Here is an 18,444-nt window from a genome sequence, read left to right on the forward strand (position 1 = left end):
CCGACAGTGCAGCGCTCCCTCAGTACTGACCCTCCGACAGTGCAGCGCTCCCTCAGTACTGACCCTCCGACAGTGCGGCGCTCCCTCAGTACTGACCCTCCGACAGTGCGGCACTCCCTCAGTACTGGCTCTGGGAGTGTCGGCCTGGATTATGGGGCTCAAGTCTCTGGAGTGGGGGCTCGAACCCACGACCTTCTGATTCAGAGGGGAGAGAGAGAGAGAGAGACCCACTGAGCCACGGCTGATGGAACAGTTGGTACGGTGTTGCTCTTATCGAGCCTGGGATCTCCCTGAGCCCACAGCCATTTTACTCAGTGACAACTTGCATTTAAATAGCACCTGTGGTGGAGGAAAACGGCCCAAGGGGGAGGGGAGGGTAGGAAAAAAAAATTAGGAATGGACATCGAGCCGTGACGGAGGGGGGCGAGGGGGAAAAGAGAGAGGTGGCTAAAAGCTTCATTGAAAAGATGGGTTTTGAGAAGGTTTTTAAGGATAAGAACAGCACAGTCATGATGTGTTGTTGTGTAACTTCTATGGATTAGCAGCTGTCCTGCTGAAGGTACAAAGCTAAGCCGATGGGGTCAATGGGAAGACATTCTGGGAAGATGAGGTCAAACAAACAATCATGGTCTTCACAAGAGCCCATTTTACTTCGAGAATTGCCTCACACACTGGCCAATGTTGCCAAGCAATAGATTCCATGGTAACCTTGCATCAAAATATTTTAGGGAAAGCAGGGGGGGGGACTAACTGGATAGCTCTTTCATAGAGCCGGCACAGGCACGATGGGCCGAATGGCCTCCTTCTGTGCGGTAAGATTCCACGATTCTGTGCCTCGTTGCAAAGGTTAAGTGGGGACCCTTGGGTGCGCCCATGGCGATCTCTGGCACTCACCATCTCGCCTGTCTCCGGGTTCACCACACTCGACTCAAAGTTGAACTTTCCCTTGTCATCCTGAAAGGAAACGGGAGAGAAAACAATTAAACCGGGGTGTCACCGTCATCCCCCCACCTCCCAGAATAACGCCCGGTAGGACACCTGTCTGCCAGAGTAACGCCCGGTAGGACACCTGTCTGCCAGAGTAACGCCCGGTAGGACACCTGTCTGCCAGAGTAACGCCCGGTAGGACACCTGTCTGCCAGAGTAACGCCCGGTAGGACACCTGTCTGCCAGAGTAACGCCCGGTAGGACACCTGTCTGCCAGAGTAACGCCCGGTAGGACACCTGTCTGCCAGAGTAACGCCCGGTAGGACACCTGTCTGCCAGAGTAACGCCCGGTAGGACACCTGTCTGCCAGAGTAACGCCCGGTAGGACACCTGTCTGCCAGAGTAACGCCCGGTAGGACACCTGTCTGCCAGAGTAACGCCCGGTAGGACACCTGTCTGCCAGAGTAACGCCCGGTAGGACACCTGTCTGCCAGAGTAACGCCCGGTAGGACACCTGTCTGCCAGAGTAACGCCCGGTAGGACACCTGTCTGCCAGAGTAACGCCGGTAGGACACCTGTCTGCCAGAGTAACGCCCGGTAGGACACCTGTCTGCCAGAGTAACGCCCGGTAGGACACCTGCTTCCCAGAGTAACACACAGGAGGACACCTGTTTCCCAGAGTAACACCCAGGAGGACACTTGTTTCCCAGAGTAACACCCAGTAGGCATCTGTCTCCCAGAGTAACGCCCAGTAGACAGCTCTCCCCACTCGCTAACACCCAGTAAGGCTCCTGACTTTGAGTAATCCCAGTACTTGAGCAGGTGAAGCCCAGGTTCCAGCTCATCCCCTAGACCGTCTGTCCTACATCACAAGCCGGAGACGGGGGGGGGGCAGGCACAGAAACACAAATCCGCCACGCTCCCCGTTGAAGCATTCTTCAAAAGGCAGACACGAACCTGGACGAAGAGCTTCCCGCTGCCGTGACCCAGCAGCTCGTGGAGACCGACCTGCACTTCGAAAGATGGACTTTTCCATTTGATGTACAAATCCTACAGGAGAAAGCAGCCACCATCAATACAAGGGAACAACTCCCGTTTATACAGCGCCTTTCACAGCCTCAAACATCCCAAAGCACTTTACAGCCAATGAAGTAGTTTTGAAGTGTGGTCACTGTTGTAATGTGGGAAACGCGGCAACCAATTAGTGCACTGCAAGATCCCACAAACAGCAATGTGATAATGACCAGGTTTTTTTTTTAAAGTGATGTTATTTGACGGACGATTAAAGGATTTGATATGGTAGATAGAGAGAAACTATTTCCTCTGGTGGGAGGAGCCCAGAACAAGGGGGCAGAACCTTAAAATTAGAGCCAGGCCGTTCAGGGGTGATGTCAGGAAGCACTTCTTCACACAAAGGGGAGTGGGAATCTGGAACTCTCTCCCCCAAAAAAGCTGTTGAGGCTGGGGGTCAATTGGAAACTTCAAAACTGAGATTGATGGATTTTTGTTGGGTGAGGGGATTAAGGGTTACGGAACCAAGGCGGGTAAATGGAGTTAAGATACAGATCAGCCATGATCTAACTGAACGGCGGAACAGGCTCGAGGGGCTGAACGGCCACCTCCTGTTCTTACAAAGCCCCCCCCCCAACCAGGCTGAAGGTACAGGAAGCACCACCAGCTCGCGTACAGACCCACCCCACACACCTTGTCCTCCTCCTCCAGGAAAGTCAGCTTCTCCTTCTGGGTGGAATAAGCCACCGCCAGCACGTTGCCGAGCGAGACGTTTTTAAACCCCACCGTCTGCCGAATGTCGTCGTCTGGAAATTTGAAAAAAAAAAGAGGCCACAGTTTAAACGCCGGTGTACCCCGGGGCCCGGTACCTCGCTCTCTCGCGATTGGGCTCCGGAACCGGGGTTGGGGTGGTGCAAAACCGGGGCTAAAGTCGCACGTGATCGGTGGGTTTGCCCCTTATTAGTGACGGGAGGAGCGGACCAACAGATAAACATTTGGAGTTAAATATTTGAGCGAGCACACCTTTACGGGAGAGGATTGTATTCCCTTGATATAGGAGATTAAGGGGTGATCATATAGAGGTGTTTAAAATGATTAAGGGAGTTGATAGAGAGAAACTATTTCCTCTGGTGGGGGGAGTCCAGAACAAGGGGGAAGAACCTTAAAATTAGAGCCAGGCCGTGCAGGGGTGATGTCAGGAAGCACTTCTTCACACAAAGGGGAGTGGGAATCTGGAACTCTCCCTGCCCAAATTGCTGCTGAGGCTGGGGGGTAAATTGAAGATTTCAAAACTAAAATTGACAGAGAACTCCCCCTGCTCTTCTTCCAATAGTGGCCGTGGGATCTTTAACATCCACCTGAGAGGGGCCAGACAGGGCCTCAGTTTAACGTCTCATCTGAAAGACGGCACCTCCGACAGTGCAGCGCTCCCTCAGTACCGGCACCGGGGAGTGTCGGCCTGGATTATGGGGCTCGAACCCACGACCTTCTGACGAGGGGAGGGAGGGAGGGAGGGAGAGAGAGAGACCCACTGAGCCACGGCAGACACCTAAACAAAGAGAAAAAAAGGAGGGGAATAACGGACGGTCTGCGTCTTCTTACAGTTTGGGATGTTGATGCCGGCTGGAATGCCACTGCCTGCGAACGTCAGCACATCGAGGGAGGTGAAGTCGGGTTTCAGGAAGCGATCCTTCTCAAACTCCTTGGGCCAGGGAAGCTGTGGGAGTAGACGCTCGGCCGATGCCACCAGCTGGGCAAACTTGGCGCTCATTTCTTTGTTGACCACAGCTACGAAACCTGGAGGGGGGGGGGGGGGGTTGCGGAGTGGGGTGAACGGATTCGGTTACAAGCAACGCACCCGGTCTACATTAAACAGCGAGCATCTCCAAAACAATCAATTAGATTCTCCACCCACCACATCCTCTTCCTCCAGTTCCACCATCCCTGGGGTGCTGACTCTTGCTGGGGTAAGCTTTCATTAGCACTTGGCACCTGCCAATATAACGACCCAATGGCCTCGGTTCACGAGCAAGCTTACATAAGACTCCCATTTCTACAGCGCCCGTCACAACCTCAGGACGTCCCAAAGTGCTTTACAGCCAATGAAGTGCTTTATGAATTGTGGTCACTGTTGTAACGCAGGGAATACCGGCAGCCAATTTGCGCACAGCAAGATCCCCTAAACATCAATGTGATAATGACCCAGATCATCTGTTTTTTTTTTAGTGATGTTGGTTAAGGGCTAAATATTGGTCCCAGGACGCCGGGGAGAACTCCCCCTGCTCTTCTTCCAATAGTGGCCGTGGGATCTTTTACGCCCACCTGAGAGGGGCAGACGGGGCCTCGGTTTAACGTCTCATCCAAAAGACGGCACCTCCGACAGTGCAGCACTCCCTCAGTATGGCGCCCGGAGTGTCGGCCTGGACTTTGCGCTGAAGTCTCTGGAATGTGGGCTCGAACCCACGACCTCCTGACTCAGAGGCGAGTGTGTTACCCACTGAGCCACGGCTGATAAGGAACAAGGGGGAGGGGTATCACATCTTATTCAAGACACTTCTCCCATGCTATACAAAACCCTGGTTAGACCGCACCTGGAGTACTGTGAGCAGTTCTGGGCACCGCACCTTCGGAAGGACGTATTGGCCTTGGAGGGAGTGCAGCGTAGGTTTACTAGAATGATACCCGGACTTTAAGGGTTAAGTTACGAGGAGTGATTACACAAATTGGGGTTGTATTCTCTAGTTTCGAAGGTTAAGGGGTGATCTGATCGAAGTTTATCAGATATTAAGGGGAACAGATAGAGTGGATAGAGGGAAACTATTTTCACTGGTTGGGGATTTTAGGAGTAGGGGCACAGTCTAAAAATTAGAGCCAGACCTTTCAGGAGAGAGATTAGAAAACATTTCTACACACAAAGGGTGGTAGAAGTTTGGAACTCTCTTCCGCAAACGGCAATTGATGCTAGCTCAATTGCTAAATTTAAATCTGAGATAGATAGCTTTTTGGCAGTCAAAGGTATTAAGGGATATGGGCCAAAGGCAGGTATATGGAGTTAGATCACAGGTCAGCCATGATCTTATCAAATGGCGGAGCAGGCACGAGGGGCTGAATTGCCTACTCCTGTTCCTATGTTCCTATTCTCGTTTGGTAGCTCGAGGAGGATTGGTCAACAATGCTTGATCTTACAAACGAGTTGGCCAACGTTCCCATTTCAAAAGATGAAAAATAACTCATCAATGGGGTGAGGGGATTCTCTCCATTCAAATCTGTTGCTGTACCTTCAAACTCCCCTCTGGATCCATACGGGTCTCGATAACTTTCAATGAACCCAATGTAGCTGTGGAAATCAACAGAAAGTAAGTGTTAGTTAAATGGTCGTCTTCCTCGCTCCAACCCACCTCTCCCCACCCATCATATCTCCCCTCCCTTCCTCCTGGACCATTTCCCCTCTTTCTAGGTACTATCCCCCCCCCCACCTCCCTCCCTGTACCATGGATATTGATGGGGTTCCTGCTCCTGGTTGCTAGGCAACAGTCCGTGCTGCAAAAGTGCATGTGGTGCCTGCCCCCCCCAGTCGAATAGCTTGCCAACACAGTCCAGCGGACAAACAGGCAAGGTACCAGAGTGGGGCTGGTGACCACGGTGGAACAATGCGCCCGCTGCGAGTCAGGTGACTGTACGCACAAAGTGTCAGGCGACGCCTCACCTCTCTACGATGGGCCCCGCGTCCTGAATCCAGTGCTTGGACCCCTCCTTGTGAGCTTCGATGGACCCGGTGGCGAAGCACCTGACGTAATGCTCGAGCATCTTCACCACGTTGGGTGTGGCTGCGTGGCTCTGTCGAGACAAAAGAGGCTGCAACGTGAGGGGGTCGAACCGAACACCGAGCATCTAAACCCCCACCCCCATCCCCCCCCCAAAAAACCGGGCCGGATGGAAGGGCGGCAGACACGGCGGGCACACGCTGGCAGAAATATGGCGCTCAACCAAAACAAGAAGAAGAAATAAAACGAAAAAGTCGTGCACACTGAAATCCAAACAAAAAAGAATATTCTGGAAAACACCCGTGAGTTCAATGAACACCTGAGAGGGGAAAGTTTCACCTCTCCTTCGTCAAGCTTGCATTTATATAGCGCCTTTTTCGACCTCAGGACGTCCCAAAGTGCTTTACAGCCAACGAAGTACTTTTGAAGCGTAGTCACTGTTGTAATGTTGGAAACACGGCAGCCAATTTACACACAGCAAGATCCCACAAACAGCAATGAGATAACGACAAGATCATCTGTTTTAGTGATGTTAGTCGAGGGATAAATATTGGCCCCAGGACACCGGGGAGAACTCCCCCTGCTCTTTTTCCAATAGTAGCCATGGGATCTTTAATGTCCGCCTGAGAGGGGCAGACGGGGGCCTCGGTTTAACATCTCATCTGAAAGACGGCACCTCCGACAGTGCAGCACTCCCTCAGTACTGACCCTCCGACAGTGCAGCACTCCCTCAGTACTGACCCTCCGACAGTGCAGCACTCCCTCAGTACTGACCCTCCGACAGTGCAGCACTCCCTCAGTACTGGCACTGGGCGTGTCGGCCTGGATTAAAGGCTGGTATAGGAATGAACCCACAGCCTTCTGCCCCAGAGATGAATGCTACCAACTGAGCCAAGCTGCGGCCCCCTGGCAGCTTGTTACAGAACACTGGCACAGGCCTGGGAGCAGATTTTCCAGCCCGCTTGCTCGTCTGGGGAGCGCCCGCTGTAGGAGTAGAGAGAGGAGAGGTAAGTGATGAGAGATGATGATCTTCACAATCGCGCTTACCTTTGCTTTCTCTAGATTTTCCACGACCTTTTTCATCAGCGAGGAATAATCGCCTCGAACCACTTTGAACTTTACTCCATCAAACTCGTAAATGCCGCATTTGTTGTCTGTTTCTCCCTCCGATGATGTATCTACAAGAGCAGGCAGATCGAACTGATTATAGCCTGCGTGGCAGACAGCTGGCAGCGAGCGGCACGCCAAGCGCGGGCAGGAGCGGCACAGAACATGCTTTCCTCTCGTAGGGGAAATCAAGATGAAGGGGAGAGAATCTTAAAATTTCTTCAATGGATTGAGAAAGAGGAACACAATGGGGTACAGTACTGGTGGGGTCAGGTCTGTCCCTGTATAACTCTGGGGTACAGTACTGGTGGGCACAGGTCTGTCCCTGTATAACTCTGGGGTACAGTACTGGTGGGGACAGGTCTGTCACTGTATAACACGGGTACAGTACTGGTGGGTACAGGTCTGTCACTGTATAACTCTGGGGTACAGTACTGGTGGGTACAGGTCTGTCACTGTATAACACTGGGGTACAGCACTGGTGGGGACAGGTCTGTCACTGTATAATGGGTACAGTATTGGTGGGTACAGGTCTATTACTATAACACGAGTACAGTATTGGTGGGTACAGGTCTGTCACTGTATAACACTGGGGTACAGTACTGGTGGGTACAGGTCTGTCACTGTATAACACTGGGGTACAGTACTGGTGGGTACAGGTCTGTCACTGTATAACACTGGGGTACAGTACTGGTGGGTACAGGTCTGTCATTGTATAACACTGGGGTACAGTACTGGTGGGTACAGGTCTGTCACTGTATAACACTGGGGTACAGTATTGGTGGGGACAGGTCTGTCACTAGTGTTGGGAGCAGTTTGAGGGGAGAGATTCAGAGTGTCGTACACTATTACGATGTACTGGTTACGGGTAATTTAACACTCCCTAAGACCAGTACAGCCATGTTATGTTACATCGAACTCCACACCGGTGCGATTATAAACCCACTACAAGACAGAACACAGGGGATGGAAGAGGCCAGTACACTGGGGCTACTGTTGGAAGTGACTGCTTCTTAAACACCTTACCATCCTTAACCACAGAGGCAAGCCTGACCTCGTAGAGGGATTTTCCATCATCTCCCACAGTTTTAAACAAACGGGTATTGTACGCACTGATACTCTAGGGGAGGTAAAAAAAGAAACAAGGCAAATCATTGATTAAAATCTTTATATTTGTGATTTACAATCACCCCCCACCACCCCGCCCTTTCCCCAACTCCCTCACCCCCCAAGATTGACGATTTAATTAAGAGTATTAACCAGATGATTTCAGTGTTTCCCAGTCCTCAAATGTGTATTAGAGGGAAAGGATGTATGACAATATCCTATAATACCTCGACATAAGGGCAATAGGGATACCTGACAACATCCTATCCAAACCCAACCCATTTATTGTTAAATACAGTCAGTAACTGGTACCTAAGTGGAGAAGACGGGACCAGCGTGCCATCCTGAAGATGAAGCAAATGCATCTTCCAAAAAGCTCAGCCAGTGTTCCATACACTACAGCCAGAGAAATCCTGAAATATGATTCTCCCATCCTTCCCACGGACACAGAAAAGGCTCCAGCCTACTAATTCCTGCTGCAATTCCCAAGCAGAAAGAGCTTCACCTACCTTGGAATCCAAGAATTTCTGTGCCAGTTCTGCATCTTTCAGATCACAGTTCTTAGAAAAGTATGTGGTGATGCCCTATGGAAGGAAGGATATTTGAGTATTAGAAACTTCACGTCTGCATTACTAGTTACAGGAACCCAATAATCACTTGTACTTGCACAGCACCCATCATATAGAACAATCACCCCCATCCCTTGTCGCCTGTTAGGGTGCCGGCCCACTCAAAAACAATTTGCGTTTATATAGCTCTTTTAACGTAGTGAAATGTCCCAAGGTGCTTCGCGGGAGCGTAAACAAACACAAATTAACATCTGAGCCACATACAATGCTATTAGGACAGGTGGTCAAAGAGGTAGGTTTTAAGGAATGTCTTAATGGAGGAGAGAGTGAGGTAGAGCGGCAGAGGGGTTTAGGGAGGAAATTCCAGAGCTTAGGGCCTAGGCAGCTGAAGGCACGGCCGCCAATGGCGGAGCGAAGGAAATTGGGGATGCGCAAGAGGCCAGAATTTTTTTTATTCGTTCATGGGATGTGGGCGTCGCTGGCGAGGCCGGCATTTATTGCCCATCCCTAATCGCCCTTGAGAAGGTGGTGGTGAGCTGCCTTCTTGAACCGCTGCAGTCCGTGTGGTGAAGGTTCTCCCACAGTGCTGTTAGGGAGGGAGTTCCAGGATTTTGACCCAATTGGAGGAGCTCAGAGATCTCAGAGGGTAGTAGGGCTGAAGGAGGTTACAGAGATAGGGAGGGGGACGAGGGCCATGGAGGGATTTGAACACAAGAATGGAGAATTTTAAAATCGAGGAGTTGCCGGACAGGGAACCGATGTAGGTCAACGAGCACAGGCGGTGATGGGTGAACGGGACTCGGTGCGAGTTAGGATACGGGGGGCAGAGTTTTGGATGAGCTCGTGTTCATGGAGGGTGGAAGAAGGCTTGTAATTTCTCGCACCATGCTGTTTTGTATCTAAATATTTAACCTATGTTCACAGCTCTCTCTTCTCAGCTTATTACTGTATCCAGAACACCACATGCCTAATGCAATAAGCTGCTGTGAAGATATAACGAGAGTACAACAGACAGCGAAAGGCATCAACTCCTGCCAAACTATATCTAATATTGCAGCTTATAGAATTTGAGCACCGGGATATTTCAAGACTGACAAAAAAAATCTGGTAAATATAATGACATTGTGGCGTATTCATTAGTTTTATGCATACATTGAAATCCTCACTTGGGAAAATCAGTGAAACCAGTCCTGACTCAGGGTTTGATCATTGGTCTGTGGGTCAAACAATCAGCTCGCTGAAAAGTGACACTCCACCGGGACACTCAAGATTTATGCATTTAAAGGGAAGCTAGATAAGCACATGAGGGAGAAAGGAATAGAAGAATAGGGTTAGATGAAGAGGGGTGGGAGGAGGCTTGTGTGAAGCATAAACACCAGTACAGATCTGTTGGGCCGAATGGCCTGTTTCTGTGCTGTAGACTCTACGTAATATCTTTTAGCGAGATGCTGTGTTGGGTTGTTTTGTTAAAACTCGCTCCCCCCTGCCAAAAAAAAAGACTCCCGTATTTACCCTGCCACCGTCACAACAGATGTGGTAAACCACTGGAGTGTTTTGCCCCCTCAGCTCATCTGAAATCCCTTTACCTTTGCTCCCAGGCCCAGCTGCTTCTGTCCATCGTCCAGCGAGAACATGAGCTCACCGCACATCTTCCACAGACTCTCCATCTCCTCCGGGTGCTGCTTATGGGCTTTGCTCTGCCACACCAGGGCTTTCAGCTTCTCCTGTGTTACAGGGGCGGAGGCTTATGAGAGACAGGAAAGCATCGGAGAATATCCAGGTCCGTCACACGAGCCCCGGCGCACAAGTGACAAAGCTTAATAAGACGTAACGGCAGATTAGCGTTTGGATTTTCCTCCCAACTTCCGAGGAACTCCCAGCCCCCCCCCCCCCAACAAACATTTTCAATTCCCTGCGAGGTGGATCAATGCACTATGTCGGGGTGAGGGAGGGGGGGTTGCGGGGGCTGGGACACAGGTTAATCCCTCTCCATTCCACCCCACCCCCCACCCCGTTTCTTTTCTACACTTTATGCCGCTCTGGATTAGGGGCGTCATTGCTGGGAACATGCAGCTGGTGAAGAGCTTGGTTCGAGAGCTCTGCTGAAGGACGGCACCTCAGACAGTGCAGCACTCCCTCGATACTGCACTGGAGCTTACAATATGGACTCAAGTCCCACAATCTTCTGAGCCAGAGGAAGAGCTCCACCAATCTTTTCTGAAAGCAAATTTTAATACCAGAATACAAAGGGGGTAGAAGTTATACTACAGCTATACAAAGCCCTGGTTAGACCACACCTGGAGGACTGTGTTCAGTTCTGGGCACCGCACCTTCGGAAGGATATATTGGCCTTGGAGGGAGTGCAACATAGATTTACTAGAATGATACCTGGAATCCAAAGGGTTAAATTACGAGGAGAGATTACACAAACTAGGGTTGTACTCTGGAATTTAGAAAATTAAGGAGTGATTTGATCAAAGTTTTCAAGATATTAAGGGGAACTGATAGGGTAGATAGAGAGAAACTATTTCCGCTGGTTGGGGAATCTAGGACTAGGGGACATAGCCTAAAAATTAGAGCCAGGACTTTCAGGAGTGAAGTTAAGAAACACATCTACACACAAAGGGTGGTAGAAGTTTGGAACTCTCTTCAGCAAACGGCAGTTGATGCTAGCTCAATTGTTAATCTTAAATCTGAGATTGATAGATTTTTGTTAACCAAAGGTATTAAGGGATATGGGGCTAAGGCGGGTATATGGAGTTCGGTCACAGATCAGCCATGAGCTCATTGAATGGCAGAACAGGTGTGATGGGGCTAAACGGCCTACTCCTGTCCCTATAATAGTGACTATCAACAGGCTTCTGTCACCACAGAATAACACACTCCACATACTTTGTAAAAAATTCACTCTGGGGATGTGGGCGTCACTGACAAGGACGGCATTTATTGTCCATCCCCTAGTTGCCCATCGAGAAGGTGGTGCTGGGCCTTCTTCTTGAACCGCTGCAGTCCGCGTGGTGAAGGTGCTCCCACAAGTGCTGTAAGGGAGGGAAGTTCCAGGATTTTGACCCAGTGACGATGAAGGAACAGCGATAAACTTCCAAGTCAGGATGGTGTGTGACTCGGAGGGGAACTTGGAGGTGATGGTGCTCCCATGCACCTGCTGCCCTTGTCCTTCTAGGTGGTGGAGGTCGGGGGGGTTGGGAGGCGTTCATATAGCTGATTACAGCTAATCATTGGCAGTTCCTGACCGGTGCTGCCCCATAGGAAGGAGGAAACCGGGTGGCTGAGCCATGCTGCACCATCCCTTGTGCGCCTCCCGAGGTTAAAGATACTGTATTTAATTCCCTCGACTGGTCCATTGTGGGACGGAGCCACACAGACCAGAAGGTAGTGTTTTAATCCTGCTGAATGCACCAGCTATCAGCCCGGGTAGCAATACTAGAACTGGCCAAAGCTCGTCTGGGCTGGGAATTGTAGGGGGATGGGGGTGGGAGGGGGGAAACTAGCAGCCCAAGGTTCCTGAACCTAATCATTGTCCAGTGACCCCTTGGTGGCAAGTGCATGCGTGCACCAGGTGAGGACGAGGCTGTAATACCCACCTTGGTCGAGCAGCTTGCCCTGAGAACACCATCTAGGCTCCCACATTCAGAACGGTCACCTCCCCAACATACTAGAACATGGTGGTAACTCCCGTCATCAAGAGGAGGAGGATATTAAAGAATTTAAATATCATACCTGTGGTAAGTTGGGCACAAACTTGGTGTCTCCGAACGACTTGTAGTTGCCCATGTTGGAATAAACTCCCGCTGCATAAACGAGGAATGCCTGGAACACAGCAGAAACATCAGTGTCAAATACTTCAGAGTGGGTTATCTAAAAGCTTGAGTCTCAATATAAACCACTGTTAATTGCAGACTGGTGTAATAGCGGGCGCTCCTCTGAGATTTGGTATAGGGTACAACGTTGAGGCAAAGTAGAGGGAGCGCCACACAGCCAATCTGCACACAGCAAGGTCCTACAAACGCAATGGGACGAATACCCAGTTAGTCTGTCTGAGGGATGAATATTGGGCCAGGACACTGTGAGAACTCCCTGCTCTTTAAATAGAGTCACGGGATCATATGTGACCCAACTGAACAGACATTGCTTTGGTTTAATGTCTCATCCAAAAGACAGCACCTCCAACCTTGCAGCACTCCCTCAGTACTGGCACTGTCAGCCTGGATTATAGTCCTGGAGTGGGGTTCGAACCCACAACCTTTTGTCTCAGAGGCAAGAGTGCTACCAACTGAGCCAAACTGACACTTGTGCAGTTAACAGCAGCCAACGGAAAGCCCGGATGCTGAAGACTGACACAGTTGGATCTAGACGCATGATATGGGATTGTGTCCAAACCAGGACCTGGTGCTGGGAGCAAGTAAACTGGACAGCGTGACCCCAGAAACTCGACATGACCGAGGCAAGCAAATTCGACCGCGGTGCCTGAAGGGTTAACCATCTCAGAGTTCGGAAATGACCCCTTACTTTCATCTTGAAGCGAAAGCAAAACGGATTAAAAAGTAGTTTCGTTTAGCAGGACAATGCGGGGTGGAGAGAAACCAAGGCCAGCAAGGTAGCAGGGGGGTCAACGAGAAGGCAGGACTGAATCGCACTGAAAGATTGTGTCAATAATCCTTAGTTTGCAGCAGTTTCAGGGGTAACTCTGGTCTTCCTGGGGCTGGCCAGTTTTGTGTGATCTCAGCTCGCGCACCGTAACACTGCTCTGGCTCAGCTGGTAGCAATCTTACCACTGGTTCTGCCCCGCGCGTTCAAACCCCACCCCCACCCCATCCAGCCTCAACACCCCCGAGGCAGTACTGTATTGTCCAAGGCTCCGTCCTTCAGAGAAGACGTTAAACCAAAGCCCTTCCTTCCCCCATTTTGACGGATCAGGTGGACTTCGAAAGGTCCCACGGTGACTCCAGACGCCCTGACCGACATTCAGCCCTTATCGAGAACAAGATGAACTCGCCGGACCGTACGTGGGACAGGAACAGGGGCAGGCCATTCAGCCCCTCGAGCCTGTTCCACCATTCAATCAGATCGTGGCTGATCTGTATCTTAACTCCATTCATCTGCCTTGGTTCCATAACCCTTAATCCCCTTACCCAACAATAATCCATCAATCTCAGTTTTGACATTTTCAATTGACCCCCAGCCTCAACAGATTTTTTTGGGGGGGAGGGGAAAGAGAGTTCCAGATTCCCACTCCCCTTTGTGTGAGGAAGTGCTTCCTGACATCACCCCTGAACGGCCTGGCTCTAATTTTAAGGTTCTGCCCCCTTGTTCTGGACTCCCCCCACCAGAGGAAATAGTTTCTCTCTATCGACCCGATCGAATCCTTTAATCATCTTAAACACCTCGATTAGATCACCCCTTAATCTTCTAGACTCGAGGGAATACAAGCCCAGTCTCTGCAACCTGTCCTCGTAATTTAACACTTTCAGCCCCGGTATCATTCTGGTGAATCTGCGCTGCGCCCCCTACAAGGCCAGTATATCCTTCCATGAGGTGCGGGGCCCAGGACTGAATGCGGTATCTCCAGATGTGCTCTAATCAGAGCTTTATGTATAACGTGCTGCCTGCAAAATGACCAGCACGTTTATCCAACAACATGGGTCCCAAAACTGAAGCTGACCAGCTGATTCTAATTCCTACGTTCCTGACTCGTGACTGAGGCTGTTGCAATCATGGATTGTTGGGGTCGGCTGCGGGCTAATTGCCACCTTAAGGCTGGGATTTTATTTATTTTTGCCCGAGCTTCCTTTCCTCTCCTCTCCTCTCCTCTCCTCTCCTCTCCTCTCCTCTCCTCTCCTCTCCTCTCCTCTCCTCTCCTCTCCTCTCCTCTCCTCTCCTCTCCTCTCCTCCTTCCGCACAGCAGTCACTCCGGTTAAAAGTAATTCATTGTACGTGAAGCGTTTTTAGACATTTAAGATGTGATCAGATTCACAACTTCCGTTCACTGAAACTAACACCATTACAGTATTAAATTTACTCAAAGAGAGAGCTGCATTTATATAGTGCCTTTCACCACCTCAGGACGTCCCAAAGCGCTTCACAGGCAAAGGAAAAGCCCCAACTCCTCTAATCTCTGCAAATTGTAACCTGTGTTCCAGTAACGAAGCTGCTCATGTTTGAGTGTCAGGCGTGGCTCAGTGGGTAGCACTCTCCCCTCTCTGTCAGAAGGTCGTGGGTTCGAGCCCTCACTCCAGACACTTGAGCACATAATCCAGGCCGACACTCCCAGAGCCAGCACTGAGGGAGTGCTGCACTGTCGGAGGTGCCGTCTTTCGAACGAGACATTAAACCAAGGCCCCTCGATGCCCATCTCAGGTGGATGTAAAAGATCCCACGGCCACTATTGGAAGAAGAGCAGGGGAGTTCTCCCTGTGTCTTGGACAACAGTTGGGCTGCGCCTCTAGCCAAGCTGTTCCAGTACAGCTACAACACTGGCATCTACCCGACAATGTGGAAAATTGCCCAGGTATGTCCTGTCCACAAAAAGCAGGACAAATCTAATCCGGCCAATTACCGCCCCATCAGCCTACTCTCAATCGTCAGCAAAGTGATGGAAGGTGTCGTCGACAGTGCTATCAAGCGGCACTTACTCACCAATAAGGGGTCAAAAAAAGTTATCTGTTTTTAATACAAACCCCAGCATCTGCTACATTTGACCCCTTGTGACCCCACCTCAGTATTCTTGGATGTAATGTTTCCCTGACTAACCTTTTTGAACACCATTCACTCCTTTGATTGCTGTGATTATCTCTCTGCCGAGGTGTGATAAAGGGCAGTTGGAAAGATTATCTATAATCACCAGGCATTGTTCTCTGACTATATATGCTGTGCCTATATGCATCTCTTCACTTCACCTGACGAAGGAGCAAAGCTCCGAAAGCTTGTGACTTCAAATAAAGCTGTTGGACTATAACCCGGTGTTGTAAGACTCCTTACATTTGTCCACCCCAGTCCATCACCGGCATCTCCACATCATGATTGTTTTTTGAATTGATACCTCTAGAGGCTGTGGATGCTCAGTCGTTGAGTGTATTCAAGACTGAGATCGATATATTTTTGGACTCTAGGGGAATCAAGGGATATGGGGGATCGGGCGGGAAAGTGGAGTTGAGGTTGAAGATCAGCCACGATCTTATTGACTGGCGGAGCAGGCTCGAGGGGCCGGATGGCCTTCTCCTGCTCCTAATTCTTATGTCCTTAGAAATGAAGTGGCCAAGGCCACAGTACAAGGCACTGCTAAGGATGTAAAGAATAGGGAGGAAAGGGCTTCCAGTTATCCAGCACTCCGCCATGGCTCTCAGAACATCCCAAAGCGCTTCACGTACAATGAATTGCTTTGAAGTGCAGTCACCATTGTCACGTGGCAGCCATTTTGTGCACACCAAGATCCCACAAGCAGCAACGAGATGAAAGACCAGATAATCTATTTTCTTCGCCAGTGACTGAGGGAGGGATTGTGAAGGGCATCAGGAGAACTCTTAAGCCTCTTAAGATTTCTTTATGCAGAGGGTTTTTGGTGCACGGAATGCTTTCCTACAGGGAGTAGTAGAGGTTAAGACCATTGCATCTTTTAAGGGGAAAGTGGATAAATATCTTAAGCAGAGGAAGCTTCAAAAGGGAGAGAGCGGGGCAGTGGAATTGTTTTGGATTGCACTAGCAAAGAGCCGGCACAAACATGATGGGCTGAATGGCCACCTCCTGTGCTGTAAACGTTGATGGTTCAGTGGTGCTAGGAAATAGTGCCATGGGATCTTTAACACCCAGACGGACCATCGGAACAGAATATGGTCCTTGGTGTAACATCTGATCCGGAGGATGTCACCTCCTATAGTGCAGCCCTCCCTCACCACCGCACTGGAGCACCATCCTAGTGCAGGCTCATGTCCCAGACTGGGGCTCGAACCACAAGAGTCCGAAGACCCAAAGGTGAGAGCACTACCGACTGATCCAAGCTTAGAAACACAGGACTGAATAAATCGAGATGACACCAAACTTTTCAAAGCCTGTAGATTGTTGGGGGAGGAGAGCAGCGAGGGAGGTGGCGTTGGGGGAGGAGAGCAGCGAGGGAGGTGGCGGAGGGGGAGGAGAGCAGCGAGGGAGGTGGCGGAGGGGGAGGAGAGCAGCGAGGGAGGTGGCGGAGGGGGAGGAGAGCAGCGAGGGAGGTGGCGGAGGGGGAGGAGAGCAGCGAGGGAGGTGGCGGAGGGGGAGGAGAGCAGCGAGGGAGGTGGCGGAGGGGGAGGAGAGCAGCGAGGGAGGTGGCGGAGGGGGAGGAGAGCAGCGAGGGAGGTGGCGGAGGGGGAGGAGAGCAGCGAGGGAGGTGGCGGAGGGGGAGGAGAGCAGCGAGGGAGGTGGCGGAGGGGGAGGAGAGCAGCGAGGGAGGTGGCGGAGGGGGAGGAGAGCAGCGAGGGAGGTGGCGGAGGGGGAGGAGAGCAGCGAGGGAGGTGGCGGAGGGGGAGGAGAGCAGCGAGGGAGGTGGCGGAGGGGGAGGAGAGCAGCGAGGGAGGTGGCGGAGGGGGAGGAGAGCAGCGAGGGAGGTGGCGGAGGGGGAGGAGAGCAGCGAGGGAGGTGGCGGAGGGGGAGGAGAGCAGCGAGGGAGGTGGCGGAGGGGGAGGAGAGCAGCGAGGGAGGTGGCGGAGGGGGAGGAGAGCAGCGAGGGAGGTGGCGGAGGGGGAGGAGAGCAGCGAGGGAGGTGGCGGAGGGGGAGGAGAGCAGCGAGGGAGGTGGCGGAGGGGGAGGAGAGCAGCGAGGGAGGTGGCGGAGGGGGAGGAGAGCAGCGAGGGAGGTGGCGGAGGGGGAGGAGAGCAGCGAGGGAGGTGGCGGAGGGGGAGGAGAGCAGCGAGGGAGGTGGCGGAGGAGGTGGTGGAGGCAGAGGAGGAGGAGAGCTCCACAGTTTTGAAGACCGAGGACAGAATGAGTTCGAGTTGGAGAGGACCTTGATTTCAAACACCGCGAGGGTGCATCAATTATCATTACCTGGTATTCCTCAGTGGTCAGGCCGACCGCAGTGGCCGTTTCCTGCAGCTCGCAGAGCGGCTGAGCTTTGAACAGTTTCTGCAGCAGAACGTAGATGGCGGGAGACTCCGGGGAGGTCTGCAGCAGCACCACCAGGCCACCATACCAGGAGGCACGCGAGACGTAGTGAGCGTACAACTTTTCCTGTTGCGAGAGGAGCATGAACGCCTCCTTGCAATCCAGCAGCGAGATGCCAATGTCGTTGGGCAAAATGTACTGGGGGTCCACCATCTTGTCTCTTTTTCACAGGCAGAAGTCAAATCTGTGAACACAGAGGGAACAGAAAGTAATCACATTCAATACACAATCTTCCTGACGGTTTTCTCCCGCTGGGCATCCTCCTGTACAGCGACCACTGGCGGGGTGGACTCAATGTGCAATTTCTTTAAGGAGAGTTTGCGAAGCAGTTCCAGCTCTCTGCTCAGGTAAAGAAATCAACAAATCCGTCACACTTTTCTTTACAGAGCTAATGTTAAAAGTAGAGGTCTCAGAAGCCGAACTGTTAAGGACATCTCCCGGACAAGCAGAAACTGTATGCCTGATGCCTCGATAGGGGCTCACAGACCAGGAACGTACCAGTTTCCATCCCCCGTCTATGCCCAGTTAGTTGATCTCAGCCTAAGCAGGATTTTGGGGGGGGCGGGGGGGGAAAGAGTGCAACTATAGAAAGAAATTATACAGCATTAAGCATTTATACAGTGCCTTTCACAACCTCGGGACGTCACAAAGCATTTCGCAGCCAATGAAGTGCTTTTGATGCATAGTCACTGTTGTTATGTAGGAAACGCTGCAGGTAATTTGCGCACAGCAAGATCCCACAAACAGCAACGTGATAACGACCAGATAATCCCCTGCTCTTCTTCGAATAGTGGCCCTGGGATCTTTTA

The 18,444-nt window shown here is 51.4% G+C and overlaps 1 protein-coding gene across 2 annotated transcripts in view; it reads right to left on the bottom strand.

Annotated features, from left to right (window-relative positions):
- dpp3 (dipeptidyl-peptidase 3) overlaps positions 1–18,444 on the bottom strand; it is a 32,836-nt gene that overhangs the window by 8,227 nt on the left and 6,165 nt on the right. For both annotated transcript variants that reach the window (XM_067975568.1, XM_067975567.1), the window contains exons 2-13: positions 17,519–17,819; positions 12,224–12,313; positions 10,072–10,209; positions 8,426–8,500; positions 7,836–7,929; positions 6,750–6,880; positions 5,645–5,775; positions 5,217–5,275; positions 3,541–3,735; positions 2,632–2,744; positions 1,885–1,977; positions 895–954 (exon numbers count right to left, since the gene is read on the bottom strand). In XM_067975568.1, the coding sequence (XP_067831669.1) occupies positions 895–954; positions 1,885–1,977; positions 2,632–2,744; positions 3,541–3,735; positions 5,217–5,275; positions 5,645–5,775; positions 6,750–6,880; positions 7,836–7,929; positions 8,426–8,500; positions 10,072–10,209; positions 12,224–12,313; positions 17,519–17,788 (1,449 nt within the window). In that variant the 5' untranslated portion in view covers positions 17,789–17,819. The remainder of the gene's footprint in view (positions 1–894; positions 955–1,884; positions 1,978–2,631; positions 2,745–3,540; positions 3,736–5,216; positions 5,276–5,644; positions 5,776–6,749; positions 6,881–7,835; positions 7,930–8,425; positions 8,501–10,071; positions 10,210–12,223; positions 12,314–17,518; positions 17,820–18,444) is intronic.

This window comes from Heptranchias perlo, chromosome 43 (genome assembly GCF_035084215.1).
Source record: "Heptranchias perlo isolate sHepPer1 chromosome 43, sHepPer1.hap1, whole genome shotgun sequence".
NCBI classification, from domain to species: Eukaryota; Metazoa; Chordata; class Chondrichthyes; order Hexanchiformes; family Hexanchidae; genus Heptranchias; species Heptranchias perlo.